The sequence below is a fragment of the Equus przewalskii genome, chromosome 9, assembly GCF_037783145.1.
Source record: "Equus przewalskii isolate Varuska chromosome 9, EquPr2, whole genome shotgun sequence".
NCBI classification, from domain to species: domain Eukaryota; kingdom Metazoa; phylum Chordata; class Mammalia; order Perissodactyla; family Equidae; genus Equus; species Equus przewalskii.
The window spans coordinates 39882493-39904223 of record NC_091839.1 but is presented as its reverse complement, the minus strand read 5'-3'; the positions used below and the strand labels follow the sequence as shown (position 1 = coordinate 39904223).

Sequence of the window (21731 nt, the reverse complement as noted above, 5' to 3'; positions counted from 1 at the left end):
TTAATTCTTTTCATTCATGTCTTTAAATTGATGTGGAACACATACCCTTCTTCTCTGGGGAGTCACTTCAGTTCCATATTACTCTGACAGTCCTTGCTGTTACCTAACGAGCAGTAAAGGAAAATCAGTAGGGGGTGGCAAAGTATCTGTTACCATACATTCCCCCTTGACATAATGCCATCATGAGTTTTTTGAAACTTGAATAGTTGCTCACTTTTAACACCTTCCTCCCCATTTTCACTTCACCTTCACCATCCTTCCTCCCCAGCCAAGCTCAAACTACCAAGACCTCAGTCTTCCTTACTCATTGATTCTCTGGCTTTTGTCCAAAGTGTTTTTCCCCGTACAATGCTCTTTTTTGTTTATGCTTGTAAGAAATGCCTAAAAATAACCTGTTCTATTTGAGTCGTCTTCAGTAGGGTTTTTGTATGGGAGTTTATTTGCTTACGGATTTGCCTCTCTCAACTTTTTTCTAAAGCAGTTACGGAAGCCTGGAACTTAGATGAGCATCTGAATGCTGAGGGAGGCAGAGTCCATTTCCCAGCAACCATCTTTGCTCTGTTATTTTCCATCTGTGGGACCAAAGCTGCTCCCTCCCTTAGAAGTTTTCCAGATGCTGTGGTGCTTGTCACTGAGGTTTCAAAGTGGAGACACACAGTTGGGGGACAGAGGCAAAATTGATAGAAAACATCATTCTTGAATTTTTTCTGAAAATGAGAGAAGTGAGAGAAGAAAATTTTTTAAATATATAGTATCTGAAATAGACCAGGCAGCTTTCCCCACAAAAGCAAGAGATATAATCACTGTGTTCAGGAAACTGGGCCCCCAAATTGAGATGATGGTGATGATAACAGGTCAAGTAACTTGCTCAGAGTCCTAGAGCTAACTCTGACTCTCGCACACTTAACCTTTACTGCCTCCCTGATGCCCAGTGCTGGTTGGCATGTCTTTTGTGGGATCTGGGAGCAGTGTGATAGAGTGACAGGGTAGGTGACTGTCCACCATGGACCTGGACTCTGCCTGCTAGGTGAAAGAAGACTGGAAGCTGCTCCTGTTGCCTTTCCTGTGAGCTTTCCTGTTTTGTTCAGATCAAATCTGCAGGAGCGCAGTCAGCAGTGGTAGCCTTTCCTCTTCTTTCCTCAGCGCACACTCCCCTACCCACTGCTGTTCCCCGATGTGAAGTGTTCTCCTCATAAACAGATTGAGGACCTCTGATTGGTAAAATGGGAAACTAGGAGATCAGGGGACCAGTTCTCACTTAGTAATTGATTCAGTGATCATGGATGGGAATTTAGTTCTCTAGTCTTTTTTCTATCTGGAAAATTAGAGTAAAAAATATCTGTCTTTTCTTACAAGATTGAAGAAATTATATGAAATAATTTTTCTTTTTTTTTTTTTGAGGAAGATTATCCCTGAGCTAACATCTGCTGCAAGTCCTCCTCTTTTTGCTGAGGATGCCTGACCCTGAGCTAATATCCGTGCCCATCTTCCTCTACTTTATATGTGGGATGCCTACCACAGCATGGCTTGATGAGCAGTGCCATGTCCGCACCCGGGATCCGAACGGGTGAACCCCAGGCCGCCAAAGCGGAACGTGTGAACTTAACTGCTGCGCCACTGGGCCAGCCCCTGAAATAATTTTTTTAAAGCCCCAATCAAGTGTCCAAATTGTAATTCATAGTGGCTACTTTGGTTGCCAAAGGAATTGTATTTGTATTTTCCATCTCCTTGTATTCCCTTCCCAGTAGGAGTGTGGTGCAAGAGAAAGGCAAATTGATGATTTCAAGGGACATTTTGTGAAGACCTAGATAGATTCAGTTCTAATCCTAGAGAAAAAAGGCAAAAGCTATGTGAAAGCTTTTTTTAAAAAACAGATAATATAGATACGTGGTTTTTAGAAATTCAGAGATGGCAAAAGGATATTCAGTGAAAAGGAAGTTTCCTTGCCATGCCAGTTTCCCAGTTCTCTCCAAATGGGCATTCACCAATGCCAGCTGCTTGTTTACACACCCAGAGCTATTCTGTGCATTTATAAACAGATCACACAGGCTGTACCTTGTTCTACTCCTTGCTTTTTTTCACTAAACAATATATCTTTTCCTTTAATATCAGTACATCCAGAGCTGTCTTATTATTTTAATTGTTTCATAGTATTCTGTTGTCTGGAGATTTTTTTTTTAATCAGCTTCATTGAGGTATAATTACATACAATACAGTTCACCAGATTTCAACATATAATTTGGCGAGTTTTGGCAAAAGTGTGTAAGTCACATAACCACCACTACAATTAGGATATGGAACAGTTTCTCTGTCATTTTTTTCTATTTTGTTGATTTTTGCTTTTATCTTTATTATTCCCTTTTATTCTGCTTGCTTTGGATTTAGTTTGCTCCTCCCTGTCTAGTTTCTTAAAGGAGAACCTTAGATTCTTGATTTGAAAGCTTTCTTCTTTACTGATATACACATTTCATGCAATAGACTTTTCTCCTTTCACTAAAAGTCCCACAGGTTTGCGAGTTAGGCGGTCCTGGGTGCCACCTAGTTTGCTCTGATTGTCTCAAGGATCACAGTCCTTCACTGTCCTGTTGTCTGGTTTCATGAAACTAGTGTTTCATATATTTTTCTGATTTTCTGGTTGTTTAAAGCAGAAGGGTAAATCCAGTCCCTGTTGGGTAGGAGTGCAAGATTCCTTATTTTTTAATCCTATGGAAGAACATTCATTTTCTTTCTAAATGATGGTTAAATCAACATCCTTATAGTTTCATAATTTCTCAATTGTGCACAGGTATCTGTAGGATCCAGATTTTAAATTGTAATTCCCTTAAAAAGGATATATAACAAGGCTTTGGAGACACACAGACCAAACTTAAGCTCTATTTATACCACCTTTTTAACCTGCTGTGTTCAAGTTTATATATCTTTTTTAAATGTTGAAAAACTTATGAAATTTTCAAACATACACAAAACAGAGAGAACAGTATGATTAAGTCCTATATGCTCATCACCCAGGTTCAAGAGTCCTCAAGGTATTGCTACATTTGCTTCCTTATCTCTTCTCCTTGTGTCACTTCCCTCATCAGTAAAATAAGAGATGAGAGTACCTTACCTCACAGCTCCTCTGAGCACTCAGTGAGTTAATGCATGTAAATTGTGTGAAGCTGTGCTTGTCAGATAGCGAGTGCTCTACAAGCATATGCTATTGTTAAATTATCGATTACAACTTGTCAAGCACACATGGGAGTGATAAATGTGTTGCTTGAGAATTTGGAGTGGTGAATCAGATTTCTGGTTGTTCTGGGAAGTTTTATACATAAATACTTTAAAATTTTCAATCTTAATTTCTGATATAGTAAATGTTGATAGATATTACTCATATAAACAAAATTTCTTTGGGGTCTTCAATAATTTTTAAGAGGATAAAAGGTTTGAGAACTGGTGTGCTAAGCTTAATTCTCAGTAATCTACATTGTTTGTGTCAAAACAATACCTCTGAATTTCTTCATCTTTTTATCAATCCTTAAATGTATTTGCTTCCTAAGTTATGTGCCACTTTTGTGTATGGTACTACCTCATGAGTCACAGGATCAATTTCACAAAGGATGATTCTTTCTGAGTTCTAATTTATTTTTGCTCTGAATTTCTGCTACTTAACTTATCTTTGCCCTAAATTACCAAAGGCCTTAGTCCCCATTTGTGTTACACTATGGAGGCATGACCTAGTTCGTTTTAGAACTCTTGTTCTGAGAACAGAAAAATAACTTTTGCAATTATTTGCAGTTCACCTAATGTTGCCAAAAAATTTCACGTTGGACATTTGCGTTCTACCATCATAGGTAAGTGGTGTTAGTTTCATGAAAATACTAAACATGCCTTTGAGGCAGTCCCTGATAATACAAACTAATGGTTTAATGCTTAAATAACAAAAGGACAAAAAGCAAAATATTTGAAATATATATGAGCTTGATGCTGATTAACTATTACATGAAATGGGAAAAATTGATTTAGAAATGGAAGAAAGAAATTTGTTTCTAAACCAAATTTTTCAAAGATTAACTCAGAAACTGGTCTTAACTGGTATGTATGTTATGATTTTATCTTTTTAAAAATATGGAGAGGAACTGAAAGATGGAAAAATGAAAATAATTATGTGGGGATGATATTTTTGTTCATATATTTTACTTTACAAAGGAAACTCAATCTCAGTCATGTGAGTACTAACTGGAGTGTTCCAGACTGGAAATTGAAACAAGACTATTCTACTAAAGAAAGACTACTCTCGTACTTCATAGCTGTAATGCTTCAATGTATAATACGATTTTCATTTATTTAAAACATGACAGTATGCAGCAGCCCAACTTAAAAACTGCAGTTAGAATTGTATAATGTTAGAGTTGGAGTGGACTTTGGAGTTTTATCTCATGTATTTGTCTTCAGTGTAGAAATCTTGTCTTTTGCATGCTTAGGAGAAAGTCATCTAACCCATTCTTGAATACTTGTAAGAATTGGAAGAATCGGTACTTGTGTCATAGATTGTTATTGAACTGCAGTCAGATCTTATTTTTATAGAGTTCTCAAATAGCACTTTAAGAGAGGAAATGACAGGACTTGATGAAAAAGAGCATAAGAAATATAGTGTATGAGAAAAGCTGCATGAGTAAGTCAAAAGTATAGGAGTGAGCAAATGATGGGTAGAGCATGATAAAGTTGTTTGACAGTGTTAAAGGAAACATTTGAACCAGGAAGAGAGAGTATTTATTGAGAACTTACTTACCATGTTAAGTTGTTTCATGTATTATCTCAATTAGTTTCACAATAGCCCTGTTTGCTAAGTACTGTTAACTCTGGTTTATGGATGAGGAAACTCAGATACCAAAAGTAACTTTTTCAAAATCACATAGCTAGTAAGTATCATAGCCAGGACTTGAAATTAGGCAGTCTAATTCCAAAAGCCTAGGTTCAGACATTTAATTGGATTTGTAAGATAATAAGGTGCTAAGAAAAACAAGAATAAAGTCTGAGTACCAGCTGCAAAAGGTTGGGAAGTACAGATTAGAAGTAGGGAAGCTGGAAAAGAAGTAGCTGCAGTAATTTAAGTCAGCTAGGCATATTGGTGAGGGATTATTTGCAGAAAACTAGATCTACTCAAGTAAAAGCAGGGACGGATTTATTATGGGATATTGGATAGTTTACTCAGTTGTTGGGAGTGCTGAAGAAGTTTTGGGTTAAGCTGACATAAATGACTCCCCAAACTATATCATAGAACTTGGTCATCAAGAGCCCTTCTGCCGTTTCTGCAATCGCTTCCACTGCTCTAGAGCCACACTGCCACTGCCACGGTCAGGAAATTGCCACTGCTCCTGCCATGCCTTCTAGAATTCATACTAGCAAAGAGGCAGTCCCATACCCTGTCTTTCACTACCTTTGGAGGTTGCATGACAGCACATCTAGTACTGATGCCACTAAAATACAAAGCCTCTACAGCTGTGCTTGTCAGAAAAACTAGAAGTAGCTCCCCGTCCACCTCATTCTCACCTTCTAAATCTCACGAAAAGTCTACCTAATTACCCAAACCGAAATGCAAGAGATTCTGGGAAATGTAGTTTTTAGGTTTCCAGCCTCTGCAGTATGTGAGGACGCACTAGAAGGAGAGTGGAATAGATGCTGATTTTCCAGCCAGCATCAGCAGTACAGGAAGGTGGAGGCCTCGGACTACTATGCGCTCTTAGGGAGTAGGCATGAGAGGATGGACTTAACTGATTGAAAGAAGGTAGAGTGAGCTATTTGGGGTTGGCGGGGGAACAGTATGGCTCAGTTTCTTCAGGGCACAGCCAAATTATATATTTCTCATTAGTTACTGAGATTCTGTTATTTTCTGTCCTTGGAATTGACTCAGAATAGCAATTACTCTAACATGTGTTCCTAACTCCCATTAATGTTGATGAAAATTCTGTTCTTGAGAAAATTGTGAGATTGTTTGGAATAACTGCCCCCAAAATAATTCCTTACTCCCTTTCCATAACATAGATGAAAACACAATAATGAACGTTTTAGTAAAAAAAAAAAAACTGAGTTGGTAAATTTTGCCAAAAGAATTTTCTGTGTTATGCTTTGATTTAGAGAAGCACATGGTTCTTATGCCAACATGGATAATAAGAATGAGAAACTGTATATTTTATTGATTACTAGGAAATTTTATAGCAAATCTCAAAGAAGCTTTAGGACATCAAGTAACAAGAATAAATTACCTTGGAGATTGGGGCATGCAGTTTGGTAAGTAAGTTTGAGATTTTATTTTTTATTTCATTGTTAAGTTTAATTTCTTTTAATATCATGTCACTTGGTCATCTGGACAGAATATAGGCAGAATCCCACTGGATGAAGTACTGCCTCCTACTTGTTTTTTTTTTTCCCTAATAGCTCTTTTGCATATGAATCTTGTATTTTATTTATTAGAGTAAGTCTCACCACACAAATAAGTTTTGGGGAAGGAAACTTAAGACATTCAAAGCAAGACCTGATAAATGCAGACTTTTGTGGTTTTATTAAAGAAAAGTAGCTTACATTTGTTAGTTAAATGAAGTGAGTATACAGGGAAAAAGTAAGTAGCTATATACACCTCAACCACAGCCCTGCCATTTTTAAAACTAGTGAGGTCCAGCCTCCCTGGGCCGTCCTACATGAAGTGGGATCTGTGGTCGTACCCTGGCCAGTCACCCAGAGGAAAGATAAACTGGGATACTTTGACTTCCCCTTAAATTGTACAGTGGCGGGAGGTCAAAAAGAAAAGAGTGGAAGAGAGGAGTGAGACCCAAATAGTTGAGTGCCACAGATTCTCTCTCGTGTTGTGAGTTTACTCAGAACCATCCTTCGCTCATACACACCAGTGATCAGGGTGTGGAAGGGTGAGAAAAGTGAAGTTGCTAAGATAGTGAAGGACCAGTAGCATGTGAAATACAAACTTTTAAAGCCTCTGGCAACTCCCATGTGGATTTTGAGATCAAGCCCTTGTGACACCTCTGTAAAGCCTTCTGTGACACCCAATATGCCCTTGCCCCTTCTCACCTCACCAAGTGCCTAGGCCCCAGCTCTTGTCAGGTAGGCTTCTCGCTTACTGTATTCTGATTTTTGTGCTTCTCTCCCTTGCTAGATGGTATGTTCCAGGAAGCCGTGGACTGTCTCGTAATTATTTTTGTATCCATAGTGCTTGGCACATAAGAGGCACTCAGAATGATGAATAAATCTGTCTTGGAAAGTATTTTACAATGCTATTCTGAAAGAAGGGCTAGGTAATATTTTAAAGCTTCTGTAAAGTGCAGTGTGCACTGCCAGTTCTAAAGTTCACTGATACTGTTATCTTCTATATCTAGTGAAATGAAATCAAACTTTCCAAAAGACAGATTTATCATGACATTCTCTTATGAATGTTATCGTCTCAGTTAATAAAAATCTTTTTTAGACCCCGTTAATAGTGCTCTTACTATTCACTGTGAAAGAATCAGAAAACATGCCCTGCATTTAAAAAATCCACCTGCAGTTCACAACAGTTGGTACTCAGAGGTTTAGGCTCTAGGCTCAACAGTCAGATTTAATAGATGGCATCCACTTTATATTAGTTTGACAGATTCAGCATTTCACAGGTATTAGCAAATGTGTGATTATGGTATTCATTAAATTTTAGTTGCAAGATTTTGTTATAGCAGTTTTTCTCCAAAGGACCACTATGGTTAATGATCTGTCACCATTTCTGTCATCACCATCACTGTGGAAGAGTTTTAATTTGGGCTGTTTCAGCTATACCCTATTGTAAGTTGGCAGACAGTTCCTAAGCACAGAATTAGTTTTTGAAAATACATTAGGTTGAATGTTAAATGGAATTGGCTTTTACTTTTCCCATTTCTGTTTTTAAAACACTCTGGGCATCTTTCCACACCCTGCTCCCAAGACCCTGAATCATAATCACATTTGCTTTTGCTTGAAAGTGAGTAGAGCTGGTACATATTTCAGTCATCCTTCTAGTTTCTGTCTAAGCTCCAAAGTAGCGTATGTCCCTGTGTTCAGTAGCATCCTACTTTCTGCTGAGCCCATGTAGAAAAGTGAGTATCATTAAGGCCCAGTGGCAGTGGCTCCTTTAGATCTGAGGCTTGGTAATTGATACAGTTGTAGAAATAGGTTGGTTTTTAAAATAATTAAACTACCTATTATTGCTCTTGGCCCCAGACTGCATATATCTTTTCAAATTGAAATTGTGATCACCTTTTAGCAAAATATCTTGAGTGTAAATATTCACAGTCCATACTAGGAATTTTCATTGCTAGTTTACAAACCTCATTTGCTACTTTTTTTTAAAAAAAAGCTTCAAGTTAGTACTATCCCTGAACTCTGAACCTATCGTTGAAGACTAACAAAATGTCATTGGCAAATAAAAGACATATATGGCCAGATAAAAGAATTTTGTTGCTTGGTCCCCTTGAATGGGAGAAGTAATCACGGATGTTGCAAGTTTTATCTTTTATTGTTTTCCTTCAGCTGTTTGTTTAAGAACTAATGTTATAACACCAAGCCAATTCCTACCTTTGCTTTCTTTTAATATCTACAAGTTTAAAAAGTTGTGAAATCACTTTCCATCCATTTGTTTTCACAAATTGCAAGTGTCCAGTGTCTAGCATCATGATGTCCTTCCACAGAGTAGCTGCTCAATAAATGCTTGTTTTACTAATGTCTGCTAAGGATAAAGCTATCTGTTAGTAAAAAGATAAATTAGTCCTAGACTCTTCCTTTGGTGAGCTCATAGTCTGTTGGTTTCTGTGAGGTTAATTTCAGTGATCTGTTCAAGATTCAATATATTGAATTTGACTTGTGTCAGTCTGTGGTATAGCAGAAGGTGATAGTGTGTGTTTTGCAGTATTCTCAGGGTATGTAACTATGAGAGATTGATCTTTTTATAGAACTATACCTATTCCCTGCCATGATTGTTCTCTGCTGTTCCATTTTATAATTTTTTCATTTATGGATTATTGTGGTAGGTCTTCTGGGAACTGGCTTCCAACTGTTTGGCTATGAAGAAAAACTCCAGTCCAATCCTTTACAGCATCTCTTTGAAGTAAGTTGGCAAGAAACAATATTAGCAAATGCTTCAACTTTTTCTTCTGAGTATTATGCAGCTTGGCAACACATTTTTTAATCCCAGAGGCTTTAAAAAAAGTGTTCTTTAAAACGAACCAAAACAATTGAAAATGTTGCTTTTATTTTACTAGGAGTTCTTTTCATTTTCAAATCCAAGTGTTTCTTTTATTACTATTTTAGTTGATTTGGGACAGTATTTCTCCAGATAGAGAATAAACACGTAGGATAACAGATTCAACACACAGAGAAATTTCTCAATTTTTTGTCAGTTGATAGGTACCACAGGTTTCTTCATGGCAATAATTATAATCCACTTAGACTTGAAAAACATGAATATATACTTTTTTGCTCTTGTTCTATTGTGGAGGAAGTCGTGTATTTCTTTCTGAATTTGTGTGTGCTTTTTCCATTTTTATCTTTCAGCTCCTTTTCCTGACTTTTGCCCACTGTGAACTCCTTTCAGTTCTACTCCATTTAGTCTCTTGGATGCTTTGCTTCTCTGTCCTCAATCCTTCCTGGAGTTCATTAATAAAGCTCTTCCTGTCCAATTAGTTTCCAGGGATGTGTTTCCTTTTCATTGTCCCAGTTGTTATCTCTGCTGTTTCTGGGCTTCACAAGGAGAAACATAGATAGGACGTCAGCCATGTTGGTGACATACCAGGGGGTCAGACTAAAGATATGCCTGTGTGTGAAGAACAGTATTTACCAAAATAATGCTTCACTTCACTAGGCAAAGCCACAGAGAGCGCGTCATCATTTTCCTGTTTGTTAAAAGATTTTTCTCCTGCAGCTGACTTTGTAGTTAAATTTAACAAAAAAAATTCTGATTCTTAAAAACTTTTAAAGGTTTGAATTTCCTCCTGAATCCATGCCTGCACTGCACTTTAAATGCCCACATATTGATTTATAATATTAGCCAAAGAATTTTTTCTTCTCTCTTTCCCATTAAGAGTTTTATCGATAAGCAAGAACTTAAAAATTAATAATTCTTTGTGGTTGTCTATAAATAAAGCATCCATCTTAGTGCCTGGTATTTTTACTGTATTATTTGTTAAAACTTTGAAAAATGGCGAGTATCTTTTACCACAAGATTAGTGAACTTTCCTCAGATTCAGGCCCAGAGAGCCAACCCTCAGTGCAGAAAATACAGATAGCTGCTTGGAGACCTCGTGTCACCGAGAGGACGTGGTTAAGAATTTAGAGTACAATTTGACATGTGAGAGTTACGACTCTCGTCTTTCTCTCACCCTGCCTCAAAAGTTTTTATTTAATCCTGAAAATAGTAATCTTTGTTGCCCGTAAAGTTTTAAGTATTTTAGTAAAATCTGTTCTCATACTCTGCAGAAACCTAAACATACTTCTTTCTATGCAGTTTAATACAATTTCCTGCCTCTTGAGACTTGTAAAAAGTGGGAGATCACACATCTACGTTTGAGGTTGTTAATTGATGAATATACATAAGAAGAAACAAAGGCTGGGGCTACTTCTATGATTAACTAAAAACTCAGGGAACAGTGGCATTGCTTTCAAGTGTGCTTTTGTCTGATAGCTTCCTAGGGGAGCAGCCTTTAGACAAAAGAGGGCAAGTCACGTACACCACGTGCCCTGTGGAATGGAAGGGAGAAATTCGTTAGAGCGCTCACCTGCTCTCCTCTTCCTTTGCAGGAAAGAGAAAATGCAGAGCTTAAAATGGGAAACTCCAGGTTATTTTATATCTGTGCTAATTTTTGCAACCCACTTTTCACTTTAAAATTATAGTTGTCACTGTAGGTTACGTACAACAAGAACTTGTAGCATGAGTGAGGATTTCTTCCTTATTTCTTTGAGCTTTAGGCAAATATTAATAAATGATTTTATTCTATTCCTAAAAGAAAACGTGAAGGTCATACCAGCAAGTGAGTTTATTTAAAAGTCGAAATGTGCCCTTGCATGCATCATGCTTCAGTCGTGTCCGATAGGGTATCGATGGTAATACAGATGATCCATCATCTTTCCAGGGATGGTGATTCTGAGCTTCGTAAGTGTTTGGTGTAGCAATCAGTAATGTTGGCACTGGCTGATGGGAAACAAAACTTCAGAACAATCTGCATTTACCTTTCTTATTTGTGAACATCTGTTTCTCAAGGCTTTGGTTGAATCCCTGGTTTTTTCCTGGACAAGTCGTAATTAGTTGTGAGCTCTTTGAGGGGAAGGACCATGTCTTCCTGATCTTTTATTCCCAGCCCCACAAACTGTGCCTGGCAGTAAATGTTTGAATGAATTCCATCTTGTAGTGCTCTCTTGCCACTTTGTCTTTCATTTAAATGATGGGATATAAAACTTATTGTATAGCTCCAAAGAAGGGCTAACTATTGTAGCATACACTAGTTACGATTTGTTAGAATCTAATTTACTTTACCGATGAAGAGCCCAAGGGTCAGACCCAGGATTCCAACACAGTCCATCTGGCTCCTGTGTGCACTGTGCACTGCACTGCCCTGCCCCCACTGGCATGACAAAATACTTTCTGAGCCATTCATTTCCATTGGTTGTGATTACTTATATAGCATTTTCCTCTTTCATCCTCGAATTGCTGTACCAGAGACACAATTAGTAGTTCAGTTTTGGTGGTTTCAACCTTCTGGCATATTTGTTTTAATTTGGCTGTGGCCATCCAGTAGCAGATTTTGTGGCCTACCTTCCTCTAAATTGTACCATGATCAGTATCCTCCAGTTTCAGTTTCTCAGCCAGGTTAGACATGATATTATATGATGATTTCAGGAATTTTTTTCTGTGATGAAAATATTTGACAATTACAGTCATTTCTCTATAGGATTTCCATTTTTGTGCTTTGCTTCAATACTGGTTTTCTCTATACCTATAGTCATTCTTCTCCCATGACATCTAGATGTGTTGCACATGGACTTAGGACTTTCGTTGGCCAACGTTTGAAACCTTTTCTTTAATTGTTCTAATTCGTTGTCCCAAAATGGGGAAGTCGTTTTGTAATAGTTCTTCCCTCCTAAATTGTCTGATGAGTAAAATAACTAATATATTTGCTGTTGAGAATTCACACTGTTGATTCAAGGAAAATATTTTTAATAAGCTTTGGAATACTTATAAAAAGCCGTTCCACTTAAAAGTAATTTCTACTGTAAAAGTTAACAAATGTTAAATTGAAATCATGGATATATGGGTATCATTTACTTTTATCTGGTTTAATAATTTTTAAAAGTAATTTCTCAGGGTTCCTCCTAGATTTAAAGTACTTGAATGGACCTCGATAACATCTAACACTGTACCTTTAAGAGTATATAGCCCAGGGGATGGCCCAGTGGCTGAGTGGTTAAGTTCTAGAGCTCCGCTGCAGCGGCCCAGGGTTTCGCCGGTTCAGATCCTGGGCGCGGACGTGGCACCACTCATCAAGCCATGCTGAGGTGGTGTCCTGCATGCCACAACTAGAAGGACCCACAACTAAAATATACAGTTATGTACCAGGGGGCTTTGGGGAGAAAAGGGAAAAATAAAAACTTAAAAAATAGCCCCGCCTTTTTTTTTTTTTTTTTTTTTTGCTACACAAGGTTTTAGAACTCGGCTCATTGCATGTTCCTTATTAATATGGGTTTTGATAACCATAGACATTCCTCTGAAATATGAGCAGCCTCTCATAAGAGATTAATGTCCTGCCAATAAAGTATGCAAGAGCCCTATACCGTAGCACTGGCATTTATAAAGGTAACATGACATACTAACACAAATAGTATAAATTTTTTCTTAAGTTCAAAATGAGTTCCATAGAATTTCATTATTTTTACACTGCCTCTTTCTAAAAGGATTTGAGGTGATTACACTGATAGGCATTTAATAAAAAACCACATAGAAAATCAGAAGATAATGTGTTATTAGGTAATACCTAGATTTGACTCTGAACTTCCCTGTATCAGTAGCAAAAAAATAATAATAAATATAAAATAGGACAAGATCAAAGCAGCAATTTGACGAGTGATAATGTTTACTTGCTCTCATTTTGTAAAATGTGGAAGAGGTATCTATTCCTCAAGAGACCATGTTTTTCCTGGCTTCAGAGTCTCAAACTTAAGTAAAGAGAACAATTCAAGACTAAATTGATTTAGACATATATAGGATTATTTATGCAGTTAGAAATTTTTATTTTATGAAGAAGTGAACTTAGGAGTTTTTTAGTGGTTAGGTCACGTTACATTTTTCAGGGAAAGCTATTGTAATGGTTGATACAAATTTTACTCGTTATAACACTTATATGTAAGAAATGGCTCTTAAATTATAAGCCTAATTAAATCAGAAACCACCCATCCCTTTCGAGACTGGTGAGAGTCAGCTTAAGTCGTTGTTTAGGGATTCCCCACCTCCCAAAACCACAGAGTTCTCCACATGCATCCCAGGACGGGCGTGGAGGCCTCTTCTTTCTTCAGTCCACACTGGGCCTGACTGATATGCCCAGTATCCAAGCCTTCATGATGTCATAGAGGCACACACCTCTGCTTGTGTTACGGGTTCACCTGGGAGGTTCCACAGGCCTAGAGAGCAGCCTCCCTGTGTAGGGACACAGTGAACTATTTCCCTCTATGGGCCTGCTACCAGCCCAGGGGCTGCTCAGCTTCTGCTACTCCTGAAAGTGTTCCCTCATCCCTTCCTAGTCTAGGCAGTTCTCCTTTCTTCTCTCCTGGAAGCTTCTCTGCCTCCCCATTGCTCTTGACCATGCTTCCCAAAGCTGCTTGCCTTTCTCCCTAACCCTACTCTCCTGGGACAGCCCTACAGTGTCCTTGTCCTCTGAGTGTTCTTAGAACAAGGATGGAAATACCCAACAAGGCCAGAGTACCTGTTCATAGCTCAGTCGTTATCCTACCCCACTGAAATGTGCAAAAAACACTTTTCTCAACATGAGAAATGTATGTTAGGCACTAGTGCATGGTGATCTACAAGAAGTTAGTAATTAGCAACCTAACCTTGAATAAAGGTGTAAGATATTATGGATGTTATTATAGTTGTACAGAGAATAAAAACTGGAGATTCCAGATAATAAAAGAAGATGAATGGATGGTACCATGCTGTTTATATGCTACTAATGATGTACTAAGGAGGAAGAATTTGATGACTAATGAAATAATTACTTCAATTGAGTTATTTTTTTACCTAACAAGTTTTGACTTTATTAACTGATGTATCGATATAATTATATTAATTTGTTTTAATTTCTTTAATATTTCATTTAACATTAGGAATCTCAGCCAACAGTTCTCTAAGAAATTTTTGATCAAGACATGAAACAGCATTAAACCAGCAATGAACTTGTTTGTTTGTCAAAATCATGAATTTGTTGCATGTTCTTTTCTTAAAAAATGAGATAAAAATTAAATGCATTTTAAGATAAATAAATATAAATAAGTTTACAGGTAACAGGATCTTTAATGTCCAAGTTATGCTAACAATTCTTTGCAGTTTCTTAGTTCTAAGACAGAAATAACTAGGGATGGCATTAGAGCCCTGCACGAAGGGAGTAAATGGTGCCTCTGAGGCTAATGGTATTCTAGAATCAAGTTCAAGGAATTAAGAAGGAGTAAGAGGCCATATCTCCTTCTCTTATTTTTCACACTTATTTCTTACATTTGGGAAAATCATTCCAAGAGCTGACTCTAATTGTCTTAATCATTTAAATTAGGAATAAAATGTAATATGCTTTTTGGCAATCCCAACGTCTAGAAATCATGAAAAGAAAAGGTTAATATTCTTTTAAGGAAATCTCAGACACTTAGTTTATTTTCTAATGGAAATACAGCTGACTTTTGCATTTTAATAACTAAAAGAAAAATTGTATTTCCATCCTCAAAAACACTTTGCTTAAGCCACACTGTCTTATTATCAAACCCAAATTTAAAATTTCCTTTTTATTCCTTTGTGTCTAGATCTAGCTTCAAAAGGAAGCCATCTTCAAAATGCATACTTTAAGAAGATCATGGTAACTGTAAATTAAAACTCTACAATTTCAGAAGTACATAGTGTTAAATTTATTTTATGAAGAGAAAAGCATTTCTTTTCTAAAAAAGTGATGAACGTTAACATAGTTTTATCTTGTACATTTACACGCAGATTGTTAAGTGCTAATTAAGACCCTTCTATTGTTCTGTTTGATAGTGTCAGTTGATTTTCAGTAATGTTTGGTTTATAAGTACAAATTGCTGAAATGCCAAGATTTTTCAAGTAGTATGAAGAGTTTTTGTGTTTTAATTATTTCTATTTTAAATTTTAAGAAAGGGAAAAGATTCTGGTGAAATTTTTCCTAAAAATATTCTTCTCAATGGTTTGAATGCATATCACATTTTTAAATGTTTGGCTATTTGAGTTTAAAGTCCTAGATTTTAAAAAAAAACTAGCTAAAACCTTTTCTGAAAATAAGGACGTTTTGTATATATTTGCTTATAAATTGTGTGCCCACACCCATGTATATGTGTGTGTGTGTGTGAGAGAGAGAGAGATGTGGAATCACAAACCATTTATGGACACACATGTACAGGCATACCTCGTTTTATTGTGCTTCACAGATGCTGCATTTTTTACAAATTGAAGTTTTTGGCACCTCTGCGTCAAGCAAGTCTGTCAGTTTCATTTTTCCAACAGCATTTGCTCAGTGTCTGTGTGTCACATTTTGGTAATTCTCGCAATATTTCAAACTTTTTATACTTGTTATAGTGATGTGCGACCATTGATCTTTGTTACTATTGTCGTCGTTTTTGGTGCACCACGAACCACACCCGTATACAAGGGCGAACTCAATTGATAAACATTGTGTGTGTTGTGACTGCTCCACCGACCGGCCGTTCCCCTCTCTCTCTTCCTCTCCTCAGGCCTCCCTATTCCCTAGACACAATATTGAAATTAGGCCAGTTAATGACCCTACAATGGCCTCTGTGTGTTCAAGTGAAAGGAAGAGTCACACGTGTCTCACTTTAAATTGAAAGCTAGAAATGATTAAGCTTAGTGAGGAAGCCATGCCGAAAGCTGAGACAGGCTGAAGGCTAGGCCTCTTGTGCCAGTTAGCTGAATTGTGAATGCAGAGGAAAAGTTCTTGAAGGAAATTAAAAATGCTAGTCCAGTGAACACACCAATGGTAAGAAAGTGAAGCAGCCTTACTGCTGATATGGAGAAAGTTTTAGTGATCTGGATAGATCAAATCAGCCACAACATTCCCTTAAAACAAAGCCTCATCCAGAGCAAGGCCCTAACTCTCTTCAATTCCATGAAGGCTGAGAGAGGTGAGGAAGCTGCAGAAGAAATTTTGGAGCTGGCAGAGGTTGGTTCTTGAGGTTAAAGGAAAGAAGCTGTCTCCATAACAGAAAAGTGCAAGGGGAAGCAGCAAGTGCTGATGTAGAAGCTGCAGCAAGTTATCCAGAAGATCGAGCTAAGATAATTAATGAAGGTGCTACACTAAACAACAGATTTTCACTGTAGACAAAAGGACTTTATACTAGAAGATGCCATCCAGGACTTTCATAGCCAGAGAGAAGTCAATGCCTGGCTTCAAAACTTTACACGACAGGCAGACTCTTGTTAGGGGCTAATGCAGCTGGTGACTTTAAGTTGAAGCCGATGCTCAGTTACCAATCTGAAAATCTCAGGATCCTTAGGAATTGTGCTAAATCTACTCTGCCTCTGCTCTGTACATGGAACAACAAAGCATGGATGACAGCACATCTGTTTACAGCATGGATTACTGAATATTGTAAGCCCACTGTTGAGACCTACTACTCAGAACAAAAGATTCCTTTCAAAGTATCACTGCTCATTGACAGTGTACCTAGTCACCCAAGAGCTCTAATGGAGATGTACAATGAGATTAATGTTATTTTCATGCCTACTAGCACATCATTCTGCAGTCCACGGATCAAGGAGTAATCTCAATTTTCAAGTCTTATTATTTAAGAAATACATTTTGTAAGGCCATAGCTGTCATAGTGATTCCTTTGATGGATCTGGGCAAAGTAAATTGAAAACCTTCTGGAAAGGATTCACCATTCCAGATGCCACTAAAAACATTTGTGGTTCATGGGAAGAGGTCAAAATATCAACATTAACAAGAGTTTGGAAGAAGTTGATTCTCACCCTAATAGATGACTTTGAGGGGTTCAAGACTTCAGTGGAGGAAGTAACTGCAGATGTGGTGGAAATAGCAAGAGAACTAGAATTAGAAGTGGACCCTGAAGATGTAACTGAATTGCTGCAATAGCATGATGAAACTTTAACGGATGGGGAGTTGCCTCTTTTGGATAGGCAAAGAAAGTGGTTTTTTGAGATGGAATCTACTCCTGGTGAAGTTGCTGTGAAAATTGTTGAAATCACAAAGGATTTAGAATATTATGTAAACTTAGTTGATAAAGCAGTGGCAGGGGTTTGAGAGGATTGGCTCAAATTTTCAAAGAATTCTACTGTGGGTAAAATGCTATCAAACAGCGTTGCATGCTACAGAGATATCGTGAAAGGAAGAGTTAATTGATGTGGCAAACCTCCTTGTCTTATTTTAAGAAATTGCCACAGCCACCCCAGCCTTCAGCAACCATCATCCTGATCAGTCAGCAGCCATGAACATCAAGGCAAGACCCTCTGCCTGGAAAAAGATGATAACTCGCTTTAGGCTCAGGTGATGATTAGCATTTTTTAGGAATAAAGCATTTTTTAATTAAGGTATGTGTATTGTTTACCTAGACATGATGCTATTTCACACTTAAGGGACTACAGTATAGTATAAACATAACTTTTATATGCACTGGGAAACCAAAAAATTCGTGTGACTTGCTTTATTGTGATACTCATTTTATTGTGTTGATCTGGAGCCCAGTATCTCTGAGGTATGCCTATATGTTTTTACTCCTGTCGGCTGGACTATTCAGCATTTGTCAGTGGGTAGGTCATTCAAAAGTCAGGAAGTCTGCAGTTTGTTATCTTACAGTGACTCTCTCTCAGTTTTCCTACACCTTACCAAAATCTTGTTTCTCTGTTTTCTAATTGGCATTGCATACATTACTCTGGATTTATTCATAGGACCATGTGGAAATTAATTTTTCATGATATGTGTGTCAGGGCTCCCAAGACCACTGTCAGGTTTGGCAATTCACCAGGAGGACTCAAAGGACTCAGCATATATTTGTACTCACAGCTATGACTTATTACAGTGAAAGGATACAGAGCAACATTAGTGAAGGGAAAAGCACATGGGGCAAAGCCTGGAGGAAACCAGGCCAAGCTTCCAAGAGTCGTTTCCTAGTGACGTCACACACAATCCACTTAATTACTCCAGCAACAAATTGTGACAACATGTATGAAATGTTGTCTACCAGGGAAGCTCATTAGATGCTCCATGCCCAAGGTTTCCATTGGAAGTTGATCATGTAGGTACCTTCTGCTTAACAGGGACTAAAATTCCAAACTCTCAGAGGGAAAGCCAGTGTTCAGAATAAACCATATTATTCACACAGACAGTTTTAGGCACAGTGAGCCACTCATCAGTTAGGTTGGTAGGAACATACCCAAAATCCAAGTTGCCAGATGGCAGCCAAGGGCTAACCTTGCAAGCAGGACATTTAAAGATGGCAGTCTCAGGCCTGCTATGTTAACTCTTTTCTGTACAATATGCTTTAAAGAGGAAGAAATATTAGGTACTTTTAACTTTTATTTAGGAGTATTTATTCATTCAAGTCTGCCATTCCAGTAATTAATATAAGCCATCTGTTAAAGATGAGATCTACCTTGAGATAGATGTTTAATGCCCTGTCTCTTTTGTTGGCAGTATATCATGGGTATAAGCCACATTAAGGCTTACTCAATTACCCAGTGTATTCTCCAGCAATAAAATCACTTTTTTCTACCCAAATGCTGCTGCCGTGATATTTTGATGATATTACTGTAAGAGTTTAGAGGCCTCATATTTTTTTGGTAGTTTATTTGCCAATTTTTATTACTTTCATGCTACTTTAATACCTTTCTAGAAGAAATACGAGGATAGTAAATTTATCATTCATGTTTCAACCTGGAAGTGAGTTACAGCTTGTAAGTAAAATCTTTATAGTCCATATCCATAACTTCATACTGTTTGAGCTATAATGTTGATATTTTAATGTCATTTATTAACCTTGCATTTTGGAGCCTGGGAAATTATTAACTACTGCATTGTGAACACACAATCCTAGAGCTGGAAGAGCCCTTAATAAGCCATCCAGCTCTGCTCTGGTCACTGGCGGGTGGGGGGAGTCTAGAGCTAAACCAGCCAAGACAGATGGTGTGAAACACTCCAGACGTGAGTGCTCCACACAGTTCTCAGGAGCCCAGGCTGGAGGGTAATTAAGTGAACTATCCAGGTCATCCTAGGTCACCTCTTTTACAATGGTCTTTTGCGGATTTAGAGAACAGTTTAAAAAATCTTTCATTAAAACAACTGCTAAATCATCCTCCTAGATCACCTGTTTTACATTGGTCTCTTGCAGATTTATGAACAGTTTAAAAAATCTTTCATTGAAACAACTGCTAAATCATCTTTTGACCTTTTCTTTGCCAGATTGAGTCATCCTACTTTTTTAAACCTTTCTCAGAGAAGTTGCAGCAATAATAATTTGACTTTTTTTTTAAAAAAAAGAAGAAATGTTAGCTTAATCTAAACCAGGCATTCTTAACCTAAGGGTGTGTGAACTTGGGTGGGAAGAAAAAATTACTCATTATTTTCACCAACAGCTACCAGAAATTTAGCATTTTCCATTACTATATCACAAATTAATTTTTAAAAAATATTTGTATAACTGTATTTCAGTGTAATTATTTCCTTTGTTATCCCATGTATTTGACTTTATTATGCATTTAGAAACATTTTGACACGGGGTCCATAGAGTTCACTAAGGGCCCATGGCAACAAAAGGAAAGAAAAAGTTATACTCTGTGATAAGGACAGTTGGCTAACCTTTCAATGAGAATTCTCAGGATTGTGTTTTGTTTTCTTATTTTCTTTATTCAAGATAACAGTGAATAGTAACGTACTTCGTTTAATGTACTATCGTGCTTTTAGGTTTATGTACAAGTTAATAAAGAAGCAGCAGATGATAAAAGTGTAGCAAAATCAGCACGTGAGTTCTTCCAGCGATTGGAACTGGGTGACATGCAAGCACTTGCACTCTGGCAGAAGTTTCGGGACTTGAGCATAGAAGAGTATGTTCGGATTTACAAGGTACCACCTGCCTGCCCTCCCTTCTGCTCTCCTGTGATGCGATGAGCTCTTGACTGGTACTGCTGTGTAGTAAAGCTGGCTTCTTAAGCCCATGTTTTAAAAAGAGATTTATCATTAGGTTGAAAATTAGGACTCAAATATTGTTCTTTGGGCTGAAAGAACTATAAGATAATCCTGAGTCCTGTGAATTTCACAGACTGAATATCAGGTGACATTCTGGTATTTCATTTCAGTCTGGGTTTTCTTCTCTCCCATCTATCATCCCTTCACTTTTTCTTAATCAGTTTTTCTTCTTTTGCTTCCTTGGGCCATGTGTGATGTGTGTAAATTCATTCATTTAATGCACATTTTAGGGACTGGGGAGGAATGTAACAGTGAATGAAAGAGATAAAAGTCCTATTCTTGTGAACTTTACCTTCTAGCAGGGAGACAGGGAGTGAATTAAAGAAAGCAAATTAACCAAGAACATATATAGTCTGTTAGATGGTGATGATGCTATGGAGAAAAATGAAGCTGGGAAGGGGAGACCAGGTGTGCTGTCTGTGGGTAAAATTAGGAGAGTTTCAGTAAAGAAGCCCATGTAGTTGGAGCAGGAAAGCAAGATGAGAACAGTAGGAGAGGCTGAAGAAGTTGTAGGGTGAGGCATGATGTAGGACATTGTCCAGGGCCGTCCAGTCTAGCTTCCTGCTCTGATGGAAATGTCTGTATCCACGTTAACCAATGTGGTAGCCAGTAGTCACATGTAGCTATTGAGCACTTGAAGTGTGAGAAGTGTGACTGAGAAACTGAATTTTCAGTTTTATTTAATTTGAATTAAAATAACCACATGTGCCTGGTGACTACTATATTGTACAGCACAGGACCATTGTGAGGACTTGACTGGGTCGGGGGAGCTGTTGGAAGGTGGAGCAGAGGAGTGATTGATCTAATTTTTATTTTCCCTATCTTTGTGACAGACTGTAGGACATTCTATTTTGTCTTAGGGGAAAATAATAGGACATTTAAGTAACCAGTTTTTCTTTTGTTTCTGAACCCTTTTAGCGTCTAGGAGTACACTTTGATGAATACTCAGGGGAATCATTTTATCGTGAAAAATCTCAAGAAGTCTTAAAATTGCTGGACAGTAAAGGACTCCTACAGAAAACAATGTATGATCAGGTTACTATACTTTAGGAAAGTTATTTGTTCTTTGAAATTGGTATTAATGTATTTTATCAGTTAGGGTGACAGAATGTGGTGTGCAGTCTTCCTGGCATTTTTTATAGCACTTTTTGCTATTCAGAGTACTTTCCCACATGCTGTCTTTTGGTGCCATAGCAAAATCCTTGTTTGGTTGGGAGGAAGGATGTTATCTGCTCGTTATACATGAAAAAACTGAAGGACAGA

At 37.6% G+C, this 21731-nt stretch overlaps 1 protein-coding gene across 1 annotated transcript in view; it reads left to right on the top strand.

Moving 5' to 3' along the window:
* The window catches only part of RARS2 (arginyl-tRNA synthetase 2, mitochondrial), a 67668-nt gene that overhangs the window by 29748 nt on the left and 16189 nt on the right, over window positions 1-21731 (top strand). The window contains exons 6-10 of the mRNA XM_008515161.2: window positions 3778-3833; window positions 6187-6270; window positions 9024-9100; window positions 20187-20345; window positions 21387-21493. Coding sequence (XP_008513383.1) covers window positions 3778-3833; window positions 6187-6270; window positions 9024-9100; window positions 20187-20345; window positions 21387-21493 — 483 coding nt within the window. The remainder of the gene's footprint in view (window positions 1-3777; window positions 3834-6186; window positions 6271-9023; window positions 9101-20186; window positions 20346-21386; window positions 21494-21731) is intronic.